The 14188-nt window shown below is 37.3% G+C and overlaps 1 protein-coding gene across 1 annotated transcript; it reads left to right on the top strand.

Moving 5' to 3' along the window:
* The first annotated feature begins 1134 nt into the window (after positions 1-1134).
* On the top strand, positions 1135-13779 carry LOC114542711. The gene is given in 4 exon segments (XM_028562186.1): positions 1135-1391; positions 7727-7817; positions 9527-10192; positions 10195-13779. Coding segments are annotated over 2 exon segments (4230 nt in total). The 5' UTR covers positions 1135-1391; positions 7727-7817; positions 9527-9547.
* Positions 13780-14188: the final 409 nt, after the last annotated feature.

Genomic DNA, 14188 nt, shown 5'->3' with positions numbered 1-14188 from the left:
TATTCGAATTTCATTTTTTCGAACTGATTAAACTGTTTGTAGCTATTCTCGGTTTCATCATAGGCAGCCCAATTATGTATGCATGTTTATATAGTTTACTATATATATTATATAATATATATAGTATATAAACATGCATACATAATTGGGCTGCCAATGGTTTCATTGCACTACGGTACTACGCTTAATTCAGTGTGACGTTTACTAGGAGTAAAAAGCTTAGTAAAAGCGGCAATTTAGTGTTTAAAATTAAAAATCCAAGTGTTATGTTTTACATATTTGTCATTGCGGCTCGTGTTTCGTTGTCGCTTGCCGCATGTAAATACAGTAAATGAGTAGCAATTCTTTGAAGGAACTGATTATATCTTCGATTTCATTTGCACCTTTGCGCTTGATAGTATTTCCTATTTTATCTTATTGTTATAGACCACAGTTTAGTTTGATAATCCAAGTTTATTTTTACATCTTTGTCATTGAGCCTCGTGTTTCATCGTCATAGTGGGTCTGGGCAATCTGCCATATACGAAAATACAGCAAACGAGTATAGCAATTCTTTGAACTATTTAAGGCAAGACGACGATGCCGAAGGGTCGCCGAATACATCAAAGGTGGATTACCCTGCAGAAGGAGTCACTTACATTCTTATTTTGTTAACTTTAGAGTTTAGTTCAGGCCCTGTTACACGATGCAATTTTTTTGCAACTTGCAATACAACTCTACTCTTGAGAAATGTAAAATGCCAAAGTACGTGTTTTGCGTTGATATTTTTCCAATCCATATGGCATATCTTCATTGACTTTACTGATTACAAGCAGAATTCCAAGTTGCAAGAAAAATTTCACCATAACACGTCCTTTGTTAAATTAGTTGCGACGTGATCGTGTGACACATATTTCACAAATTTTAACGCTTTTGTAATATTTTTTTAACAATTGTATAGTTTTGCCAATCCTGTTCTTATATGATATTTGGTTCAATTTGTTTTTAATGCCCGCAGCAATCCCTACCTTGCAGGTAACCTAGTTTAGATATATCGTTCCAGGTTTCTAACTTTAGTTCGCTGAGCCATATAGCTCAGTGGCCGCACCCAAAACCTCACCCAGTTCCTGTTTCTCTTCGAGTCTTTGTATTTCTTCAAAGTCTGTGTTCGTTATTTCTCAAAATGATCGTATTCTTGGACTAGAAGCTCCCGAAGTGACCTGATTCGTCGTGGATGATCAACTTATTCATTGGGGAAGTGTTGATTTAGTGTTTGAGCAAAACTAAAGTTGTTTTAACAAGCTTTATCGAGGCAGACAAGCCCAAGTACAAAGACATACGGCTTCGGACCAGTCGTGGTATAAATATACACTACATAAACAAGACCAGATTGCCGAAGGTATTAAATCAAGGTATGTTTTTTCTCATATTGCGATATACGAATGCGTCTTTGTCAATTTTGCTATAAATTACAATGTTTTGACGGGATGGTTTGGTTTATATTGGTGTTTCACGTAGTATATTGCACACATTGTTGCTTATGTATATATGTATATATATTGCTTAGTCAACAGAAATATTCACAATCTGATTTTGCTGGGTACGGGAAGAATTTATTTTTCAACGTTTTGTACTTAATATCGTATGCAAAGTAATACACCAGTCAGGACTATAGTTTTATTTCATCAGTTCTGCTATTAAGTGGTGCTTATTAAAACACATCTAATTTTCAATTTATACAGTGCTCTGCTCCCCTAGTTTTAATACAGGAAATCAATTTTAAAACATTCACTAATTCATTTAGACCCAGAGACCAGAAATATCTTTTAGGAGGAATATCATCATTTCATTCATTTTTTACATGTCCATTTTAAACATTTTATTCCACCTGCTGAGATAAAATTATTAGAGTTATCACAAATCAGTTAGTTCAGTAAGTTCAACTTCAAATGAAATCACCAATTGTTAGGAAAATTGTTAGAAAACCTATTTGGTTGAAACCAGCGTGGAACTGGATAATTATCACATAAGCAGTAAATCATTGGATGAGAACTTTATTAGAATCTGACAATCTGTTTGCCTATCCAATCCTGCATAGTCAAACTGTTATTTTTTGTCCTTTAAAGAAATCTAATCCATGCCAAATATGCATGTATATGGCAGGAGAACTCCCCGGTTAGTGCAAAGGGGAAAATGTTTTCCCAAATGGGTTTCCCCTTAGAAGCAACCTTCAAATCACAGAATAAAGATCAAATTTTATAATATTTTTCATGACACATTATTCATACTGTTTTCTCATTAAGATTTATAGATTAAAACTCGCTTGATCACACAGGTCAAACAATATATTTTATATCAATTGGGTGAAATCAAACACAATCCAATGGAGATTTTTCAGACATAATATATTGTAAATTCTAAATTGATTGGATTCTGATTAGATTACAGTTAAACTATTATAGAAACAAACTTAATCACTACTCACAGTACCTGAAGAGTCGATCTCCACTGATTGTCAAACTATCGTTCTCTCTCGCACACTTGTCTCACAATGGACCCAATATTCTTATCTTCTCTGTTTACACTAACACCTAATCACTAATTCAATCACATTTCATGCAAATCAAATAGGATCATGCTAAATTTATTTAAACTATGAAATAATTAATAACCAAAATAATCTAATAATAATAACTGAAAAAATCAAACCATATGTAAACTGTCTGATCCAGAGGTGATAAAATTAAAAGTCTCATAAAACTCTGATTTCCTAACAGTGTTATTCAGACAGTATTCATAAAACTTTTAAATGATTCTTGCATGTGCATGAGAACTAACATACTACTGTATTTGCAAAATAATTTGTGTGACAAGGTGCTGCACTTGCGACTTCAATCACGTCCGGGAAAACCCATTTTTGAATATTAATTTTAAAAAAGTTACTTTAAATGATCTGTATATGTTCACTGGATGACTGGAATAGACAAAACACTTCTCAACGTTTCGACGTGAGGACCTGAGGTCCTTTGTCAGGAGAGTTAGAATGAAAGTAAATAGGGGAGAATACATGTTTTGTATGGGGGCAAAACACATGATAAAAATGGGCCAATTAGAAAACAAAAAATCAAAACAACGCCTGACTCTGGGCTAAGAATAGCCCGCAATGAGGGAAGCCTGATCAGCAACGAAAACATAATAACATATTACAACCATTGACATATATAATTATGCATATATATATATATATATATATATATATATATATATATATATATATATATATATATATATATATATATAATATATATATATATATATATATATATATATATATATATATACGTACATACGTTATACGTATGAAGCAACGATTATTAGTAAATGCTTATTAATTTGATAGATTTAGTATATATTCAAGGCTCAGATATTAGAAAACACCGCTGTTTCTCACGAGCTTCAAAATTTGACCTGATGGTAATCCAATGGTAATACAGTGTGAACAGCTTTAAGCCTTTTTCATGCGCACGTAACCCCAAAATTGTTAACTCATCTCCAGAATAATATGATGTTATCGATAATATGATGTTATATGATGCAACACATTTTCAGACTGCAGTTTAAGACCCTCGTGTGACTAAAGAGACGCATCATCCTTCTGTTATAAATACAGGGTATTAACCAGAAAACATTTTTAGTTGAAGTTTGATTTGAATTATATAACGTCATCAGTCCTGAACGAAAGAGTAACATGAGAAACACGCGCTCGCTTTCCTAGCCATATTTTAAAGACAGCCAACTCGCTGATCCTCACACGTAACGAAGAAGTATCGGGAGGGACAACTCTCCACAATGAAGGAAGGACATGTTACTTCTTCGTTCAGGACTGATGACGTTATATAATTCAAATCAAACTTCAACTTACAGGTAGCTAAGGGGCTGTTTACATGAGCCCGGTCACCTGAGATTCAACGAAGCGTGAGATGATTTTGAGATATTGAAATGAGCAGATAACATGATCCTGGCAGGCGTATAAACACCACAACAATAGCATGTGCTTTTTTGGTGTCATAAAGACTTATTTCAATACGTCAAAGTCCTCTCACGCTTCGTTCAATCTCGGGTTACCGGGCTCATGTAAACAGCCCCTAAGTCTCGTTTAATTTTCAAATTATATACGTCATCAGTCTACGTCGCTACGAAGAAGCATGAGAATTGAAAGATATGAGGGTCAGCGAGTTGCAAGATGAAAGTGAATCCCAACCATCTCAGTGTTTGATACACCGTCTTAATAGTTTATTATCAGAGCTATACAAGATATATAAGTCATTCGCGATCATTGTTGTCCTCGCTATTAAAGTGATCAAGTATGCTGTTTCCAAAATTAGAGAAGATTGGTTTATTTTAATGTTTGACAAATGTTTCTGCATTTGTCCAACCGCCAGCTTTGAGTACGTCCTTAAGGGACAACCCAGATAGGAATCCGTAAGACGACGACGCCGTCCGACTACTGTGAGCTGAGAAATTGTTTATGTCGATGCCTGAGCCTTGGAGGACACGTTTGACCCAATGACCAATTGTGGAATTTGTAACCGGTTTAAATGGTTTGACGTAACTTAGTAGCAATTTGGAATCAGCTCTCATAGGTTTAGTTTTAATAATATAGTGTTTAATATGGGCTACAGGGCAGAGGCGGATGTCCTCGGAATAGCTTTTAACCTTGATAGGCGGGAGGTGTTTTCCCGCCTTCGTGGTTTTTAGTTTCTCGCGTATTGTAAATATAATTCCATCATCAGTTTCCTGCATGAAATCGAGGTCTAAGCTGGATAAGGTTTGGCATCGTTGTGCAGTTAAAAGAGCCAATAAAGTTGTTAATTTTTTCGTCAATATTGATAGAGGTAGCTCCTCCATGGCAGGCAGGGACTGCATGTATTTAAGAACTGTGGTCACGTCCCACACAATCGAATATCGGGGGAGGGATGGTTTAAGCTCGAATATACCTTTGAGAAATCGGCTCACCAAAGGGTGTTCGCCGAACGTTCGCTCGCTATTCGGAGTTATCACTGCAGATAGTGCAGACCGCGCTGTGCTAATGACACTGTAGCCTACTCCTTGTTTGTATAAGAATATAAGAAATTCGAGCCCATCCTGCATGTTGGCTCGTTCAATATTTATATCATTGTCTTTGCAAAATCTAATCCATTTTAAAAGATAACACTGGTATTGTTTCCCTGTTGCCTGGCGCCATGACGCCATTATAATATTAACTGTTGCATCCGATAACCCTTGGGAAATTAGCTGTTGCCGGATAAGCGGCAGACTAGCAGCACCAGCGACTTGTGTAGGGGGTGTAACTCCCGAGGTTGGCCGGGCAATTTCAACAGGTTTCTCCCCGGACCCACGCGTGCTGGAGGTTGTCGGCACATTTGCATGGCTTTGGCGTACCAGGGTTGTGTTGGCCAGAGTCTGGCACTATCACTACCCCCGTCGCTCATTCTTCCTGGATTTTTTGCAGTAATGCGGCTATGACACTAAATGGAGGGAAGGCATAGAACTGGAATTTAGCCAGGTTAAGTGTGAATGCATCTACCGCCATTGCACCTGGGTCAGGTTGGTATGACACATTAGGTAGGAAATTGAGTATTAAGGCGTGATGCAAAAATATCAATGTTTGGTTGGGATCCAAAGTGGGTGAAAACACCCTTAAGGATTGAGCTGTCAATCATCCATTCAGTATGAGTACAAGTGCTGCGTGATTCAGAGTTAGGTATAGTATTGTCAGCTCCTGGTATATGAGCAGCAGTTAGCCAAATAGTTCGGCCGATACACCATTCCCAGATACGTTTACCCAGAGTGTTGCAATTTGGGCAGAGACTAGTACCCATATGGTTAATTACTGCGATTTTGGTCGTGTTATCAAGTTAGACACGAATATGGCTATTGGTTAAGGATTTACAATAAGTCTTTAGTAAGTAGTTTGTTAAACGGTCAAAATTAAGCGGAAATTGACTTACCGATATTTTAATATGTTTGAGAGTACTCAGGATTACCTGCCGGGTTTGTTTTTGAACATCGTTTTTTTCTGGCCCATCCCCAAAAAATGATGCCTGTTGTTGTCAGCCCGATAGTCAGAATTGTTGTTTCTCGGTGGACGAGAATTAGTGAAACGATTATCGGGTCGATATGTTGGACGGTTGGTCCGGGCTTGTCTATTTCGGCTAGCGCCAAGGGTTAGGCTTATATTACTCGTTTCTTTGGCATCTCTCACTTGTTTAGCCAAATCATCACCAAGAGTAATGCCGGTGGCCTGGCCTGTTGGGCAGTTAACATGATCAGGTTGACCTAAAGTCATTCATGAGAAGATTGAGTATCACTGTTGGTCGGATTCATGGTAATATTTTGTGTTATCCGACTTATCCCGCGAAAAGCTAAATTGTGAAATAAAGCCTGAAAAGGACTAACTAATAAACCATTACCAAATTACTCTACGTTACTCACGTAACCAAGCGATATAAGTCTTGGTAGAAGAGTAAGCTTGAATGATGCGAAGTTGTTTAACAAATCCTCAGCGATGGAAGAATTTGATGTTGCGGCTAAGAAAGCGTGTGCACAATGGCTAGGAAAGCGAGCGCGTGCTTCTCATGGTACTCCGTAGTGACGTAGACTGATGACGTATATAATTGATTTTGAAATAAATAAGACGTCTCCAGACAGTTTAGGTAAACTAAATAATTCAATAATAGAAATATTATGTTTTTGTTTTTATCAAATGCGTACCAGGCTACTAATAAGAATTCATGTATTTCTTGTTTGTTTCAAGTGAAAATACATGCCTTATGCCATATAATAAACTTTTTATTAACCTTGCTTGCTCGGTCTTTACCGAGAATTATCGGACTTCAATCTTTTTGTACAAACCTCGCTCTTCGAGCTCGGTCTGTTCAAAAAGACCTCGGTCCGATATTTCTCGGTAAAGACCTCGCGCTCGGTTAATAAGAAGCTATTATTCTTATTATAAAATGACGGTATTCATTTAGTTTTGTCTCCTTAAATGGCCACGATACGAGGCTGAAACAGATGATGTTGGTTATATATACGGGAGTAAAGTTCTGTGATGTTTCTGTGATGTATACAGTTATAGAAACACGCGTGGGAGTTTGGGAGAATGGGAAATAATGAAATGAGTGGGTTTTCCACGTTATTATTTATCTGCGAAATATCCACAAACTTACAACCTTAAAAATCAAAACTGTTTCATGATTCCAAGATGCAACGACAACAGATTTAAGAAAACTTATACTATAACAAATCTTAGAATTAAGAATGATGCTAAATTTTAATGTTTTTTATTCTATGACCGAGCAGAATGTATAGTTAGTTTTTATATAACCACAGTTAAACTAGGTATTAAAATGTTTGCTATAAATTATAAATACATTCTTAATATGATACCTACTTTTTATTTCTTTGCGAAAATCATATGTATTTCAACTTTAGGGCTGCGAAGTGATTTGTTTTAGTAAACAGTAATAATAATATTAATTCTATCAAACAAAATTGAGGGTTTGTATACGATCTGAAATATAAATACGGTCTCCCGCTTCGTGGTCGTGCGATTTTTGGTAATGACGCATGAGCGCTCCACTCAGTGCAATTACCATTATAAATACGCATCCCACGTGACACTCACATGACATTCTAGCCGCTGATTGGGTGGGTTAAAGTTACAATCAGAATTTGTTCTTTCTAGGTTTTAAATCTACATTTCAGTCCATCTGTCCGTTATCTTTCCTGGGAATTTTGACCATGTAGTGCAATCATCGCTTTGAAGATTTGAGAAGGTACGTTTGTGTCAGTGTTGGTTACGTTCTTCGAATATTAACAGTATGAGTGTCTATTGTATTCTATTGAGTGGCACAGTACAGAGCTGTGACGTCATTACGTTCTTCGAATATTAACAGTATGAGTGTCTATTGTATTCTATTGAGTGGCATAGTACAGAGCTGTGACGTCATTACGTTCTTCGAATATTAACAGTATGAGTGTCTATTGTATTCTATTGAGTGGCACTGTACAGAGCTGTGACGTCATTACGTTCTTCGAATATTAACAGTATGAGTGTCTATTGTATTCTATTGAGTGGCACAGTACAGAGCTGTGACGTCATTACGTTCTTCGAATATTAACAGTATGAGTGTCTATTGTATTCTATTGAGTGGCATAGTACAGAGCTGTGACGTCATTACGTTCTTCGAATATTAACAGTATGAGTGTCTATTGTATTCTATTGAGTGGCGCTGTACAGAGCTGTGACGTCATTACGTTCTTCGAATATTAACAGTATGAGTGTCTATTGTATTCTATTGAGTGGCACAGTACAGAGCTGTGACGTCATTACGTTCTTCGAATATTAACAGTATGAGTGTCTATTGTATTCTATTGAGTGGCACAGTACAGAGCTGTGACGTCATTTCGTTCTTTGAATATTAACAGTATGAGTGTCTATTGTATTCTATTGAGTGACACAGTACAGAGCTGTGACGTGATTACGTTCTTCGAATATTAACAGTATGAGTGTCTATTGTATTCTATTGAGTGGCACAGTACAGAGCTGTGACGTCATTACGTTCTTCGAATATTAACAGTATGAGTGTCTATTGTATTCTATTGAGTGGCATAGTACAGAGCTGTGACGTCATTACGTTCCTCGAATATTAATAGTATGAGTGTCTATTGTATTCTATTGAGTGGCGCTGTACAGAGCTGTGACGTCATTACGTTCTTCAAATATTAACAGTATGAGTGTCTATTGTATTCTATTGAGTGGCACAATACAGAGCTGTGACGTCATGTTAAATGAACTGGTAACAAATATAGAAATAATTTATAACACGATTGCGAGGCTCAGGGGCTGAAACATGACAATTATCAAACACTAAACAGCAAATAAGGCAGATTAGTTGTTCTGAGACTAAGGATCGATCAATACAGTTTTATTTTAATAAGCCTAATAGTACTGCATAGACTTACGAAAATATAATAATCTAGCTTAACTGGTTATATACTTAGGAGGCACAGCCGCTAGTCTGAGAAGGGAAATGTCTTACGAAGTGTTATTTGTAAAAATAAATGATCGAGAGTTTGCTGAAACAGCTTTTCAAAATTATCACACGAGCTAAATGAAATTTATAAACAGACTTCAACGACAGTTTACAATCGGAAATGAAAAAAATCGAGTAGCAATAGATCTTAAATACACGAGATATTTTCATAAATTATTTGGCATCAAAATACATTTAGCTTATTCCATGTAATATAATATCAAGGGAAATCATATTTCCGCACACTATAAGAAAGACGAAACGTTTACTGGAAATTCTAAAATTAAGTTCATGTGAGTTTGTCATATGGGTGGTAGCAAGTCAGAAACGTTACTCCTAAAACATATGTCTCTTCACAAAATTATTTTCACAAGAAATCCCTTCGTTTAACAAGATCCTTGGGACTTCTCGGTGTAGCCTATATAATTAATACAACCATTTTGTTACAGTAATTAACCGTGTCTAATGCCATGGCTTCTGACGAACTGCAAGAAAAAGCAAATTTTACAAGACTCAGTAGACTTTTGGTTGACAAAGGAACTGAGGCTTTGAGAAGTACATTTGATACCATCCATCCACCTGTTAGTCTGCCCGGAGTACTGGCTGCAAACAAAACATCTCTTCAAAAGACTCGAGTTATTAACAATTCCCAGTGGGATTTACTGTTTCCTCCGTCTGGCAACCCACCAGATTCCAAAACCTTTGATGTCACATTACTTACAGTTCTATTCCGGAACATTTGTGGTTTTCCATCAACAGGATGGAGTGTAATGCCTCCGGATACTGATAGGTCAATGCAAGCGAATATCACAAGAATCAAGTGTTACAGAAATGAAGTTTTCGCACATGTAACAACCACTCGAGTTGACAATTCAACATTTGAGTCTTTATGGAACAAAATTGCCCAGGCGATAGTAGAATTGGGCGTTTCACAGAGTGATGTCGACGAAATAAAAACTTCATCATTGGGGCCTGAGGATGAAAATTATGTCGAAATCCTGAAACAGTTGAGAAGTATTGAATGCATTTTAGATCATCTGACCCGAGCTTTGGAGGAAAATCGCCGAGAAAGTGATGAAGATATCTTGCGAAAACTTGCAAAGCATAATTTCAAAATAAAATTAAAAGAAAAGTGAAATTTTTCCTACCTGGAACGAGAGAGTGGTTGTTAAAAGAAGTTGACGAGTGGTTTTGTAACAGTGAGAGTGACTCAAGAATAAAGTTATTAACAGCTGGACCAGGGTTTGGTAAAAGCGTGTTTGCCGCTAAAATCTGTGAAGATTTTGAGAAGAATGGAAAGCTGGCTGCTTGTCACTTTTGTGATTTCAGCAATTCAAACCTAAGAGATCCGATGACGATGCTGCAGTCTCTCGCAAGTCAGATGTGCGAGAGCGTCCCTGGTTTTAAAGACAAGCTTCTTGATCAGTTAAAGCGACCTCATCAAGTTCAAAACCTGAAAGATGCCTTTCAAATATATTTGCAAAATCCCTTAGATGAATTGGAAATAAAAGAGCCACGTTTAGTCGTGATCGATGGCTTGGATGAAAGTGCTGCTGATAATAAGAATGAAATTGCGCATTTGATTGCTGAATATTTTCCTGATCTTCCCGAGTACATAAAAATCTTGGTGACGAGCAGGCCAGAGATTTCCGTTGCTGATCTAAGAATAAGAGGCGATCAAAAGACAGACATTTCCAATGTTCATTACAACAATAACTCAGATCTGGAACTTTATTTTGAAGAATGTTTTCCAAGTTTAGTCGGCAGGGAAGTGGATGGAAGTGAGATGAGCGATGATTTCTACGAAGATCATCCATATCTTTGGCGAAATAAAACTATTAGTTTACTTTCCATTTTTGTTGCCAAATGCCAGGGCTCATTTCTCTATGCATATCACTTTCAATCTGGGCTAAGGGCTCGCTATGATCTTGAGAAGATAACAAATAATGACGTCATAGAGTTTCTCCCACAAGGACTTAATTCTGTTTACCAAGGATATTTCAAACGCCTTGAAGACGAGCTTAACGCCATAAAACATGAAAAGTTTAATGTGTTGAAAATTTTGGCAATGCTGACTGCTTCCAAAGGATCTCTCCCCCTCACTTTCGTCGCTCAGGTTTTTGGTTTAGCTCCAGATTGTCGCGAAACGAAAGACATCATCAACAAAATTAATGAAACCATATCGTGCTTGTTGTACGTTTCAGATGACATGTTAACCGTTTTTCACAAATCCGTTTTTGATTGGCTTCTAGCGAAGGGCTACAAAGATCACCAGTATACTGTCGAGATCGATTATGGACATAGATCGCTTTGGCTTTTATGCGAAACGGTTTTTGAGAAAATCGTGAAACAGGTTCACTCTGGCCTTGAGTTGCGCTTTACTACAGAAGTAGAATACGCTCTGTTACACGGTTTTGAGCATCTGGTAGAATGCCGTATGGAGGAGGGTATATTTTGGCTAACAGATGTTGTAATCATACATCATCTCATAACTCTGCACTACGAGTATTCAATTCAAAGAATATTGGTGTCCATCTGGAAAGGAGTTCTAGAGAATTTTGAGGTTATAAAGGATGAGTTTCGAGCACGAATTTTATGGTATTTCATTGAATTTAACTCTATAATGGATTGCTACTTAAGCGATACATTGAACCTTTCACGATTCCATTTAGAATCTGTTCTTGCACATTCCCCAAAAGGTTATTTCAATGACGGTGAAAAGAAAGTTGCAGAGTCACTACTGTCAAGCGTCCCCGCGCAGTTTATTAAGTTAAGTTCTTATGAAATATCAGTTTTGCCGCGCGCAATTTGGTGTACCCATACTGACCTCAAGATTACTGCTATTGCTTTGTCATGCGATAAAACAATAATAACTGTTGGGCAAGATAATGGAATAATAAGTGTGCTATCCTCGATAACTTTAAAAGAGATTTGGAATTATTCAACGAAATGCGAAAGAAGTTCATGCTGTACGTTTGCCCCGGACGACTCGTTCATATTATTTGGTAAACTGGACACGGCACTTAACATTTCTGAAAGAAAGGAAGTTCCATTTTTCCCTGGAAATGAAGAGACGTTCCTGTCCTGTGCTTTTTCTTCTAGTGGCAAGCGGCTGGTAACTAGCAACGGCTCAAACACCATTAAACTATGGGACATTGCTAAGCAAAGATTACTCGCGGAACTTGATGCAGCATTCCCTGTTTACTGGTGTGCTTTCACCATGACAGGGTTATATGTTTTAGGGCAAAAGTGCAAAAAACACGACCCTTTCAGCAAGCCGGATTTTAAATACGACGTAGCCAATTCATTTTGTATACCAGACGATGAAGATTCGTTTTGTGCTTGGAACGCCATTACGTTGCAAAGGAGTGATCAGCGCGTATTTCAAAATGCAAAATATGAACGTTCTTCTCCATCAAGATTTACAGATTTGAATTCATTGAATAGATTAGATCTCAAACCATGCCTCCCACGAAATGTTTCACCTAAAAAGCCGGTAGGAGTCGTCGATTATGCGGAGTGCCATTTCATGAGAAAATTAACAATGATAGAAGCTATTCAGGATAATCTGTGGCTCTATGCAGATACTGAAAAACTTATTGCCTTGGAGACAACACCTCATACACAAGAGCAATCCTGTCTGTCACAGCCAACGGAGGTTTATTCGAGTTCGTTTTCTCCTGACGGCTCTCGACTTGCATCCTGCAACTCAGATGGATATATCAACGTATGGAATGTCTATACCAGCCAAGTTGAACAACGTTTCAAGAGCAACGACAGCGAATCGTCATGTGCTTGCTGGTGGTCAAAAGAGTTCTTGTTTGTGTTTGATTTCCTTGGCACGATTCCCCGATTAACGCTATATCCCGTGGATATCAATTTAAAGATTCTGTTCACACAGAGTCAGCAAGTGTCGCTAAGTCATCTTGTGAACGAGTTAGAGCGGCGATTGACAGTCGTTGATTTTTCTCAAGGCTTTCTTACCTTCGAGTGCGGAAAGACAGAACCTGTAAAGATTGTGGATGTCACAGGAGTAGACGGTCCGGCAATAATCATGTTACCTTTCCTTGAGCCTATGATGAAAGTTACAATTTCTCAGGGTGGTACCTTTGTCTTCGGTTGTAATAATTCAAGTTATTATATCTGGAAAAGGAGTGCCGAAAACTCCGTTTTATATGACTTAATTTTCGAGAACACGTATGAACCATATTATACTGGATATTGTAGAGAGGAATTCTCGTGTTGCTTCAGCAATGATTCAAAAGCCGTTGTCGTATGCGGGCTATACCATGAGGGTTTTAAAGTAATTGATCTGGATACCCTCGAATCCAAAAAAATGTTTTTTGATTGTATTTGTCCCGCTCCAAAGTTGTATTGTGTTAATAAGGACAAAGTTGTTATTGCATTGCACCGTTTCTTCATACTATTTTTCGACATGGATTCTGGAACAATTATCGACAGTTCCTTTCAGCGATACTTAACAGCTAGTGCAGCACCGCAAACAAAATTTTCTCCAAAGGAAAACATGCTGTCTTTTCCTAACCAGAAAGGCGATATGATGTTTCTTCGACTGTGTATTCCACCAAATTCTTTGTTGGACGATATTAAACGTGAAGCAGTATTCGCAAAACTTTGTAAATCCGGAGATATAGATTGTTTAATAGAAGATCTAGATATAGAGAAGAGAAAATGCCACGATTGATTCAGGATTGATATTTAAACAACAATTGTTTTTTTACGATAGCAATAACGGAGATGGTGAATGGTTAATGTTGATATTAGTTATGATGTTGTTGGCGCCTTTTTTTATCAAAAATTCAATCGGTTCAAAGGAGGACCAACCATAGGTTCAAAGTTTATGGCTAGAGAAGGCCACGGAACAAGTAGGCAAACTGTACAGGGTTGATTTTGACTGTAGTAACTCAAAAACATTTTGTGTGAAATGTCTGCATCAGTGAAGCGAATGTGAAATCATTGAACCTAATAAATACGATCGCTAAAATTATTTTCTTTTTTTCTTTACGAAAATCAGGTTTTTGTTCACGTCCCCAAGATTAGCCATTCCGTAGTTTGCAGTAGAAGACTGTTAATAGTCATATCGACAATGGGTT

Source organism: Dendronephthya gigantea, unplaced genomic scaffold (genome assembly GCF_004324835.1).
Source record: "Dendronephthya gigantea isolate DGI-Jeju-01 unplaced genomic scaffold, DenGig_1.0 000381F, whole genome shotgun sequence".
NCBI classification, from domain to species: domain Eukaryota; kingdom Metazoa; phylum Cnidaria; class Anthozoa; order Malacalcyonacea; family Nephtheidae; genus Dendronephthya; species Dendronephthya gigantea.
This window is presented reverse-complemented; position numbering and strand designations above follow the sequence as displayed.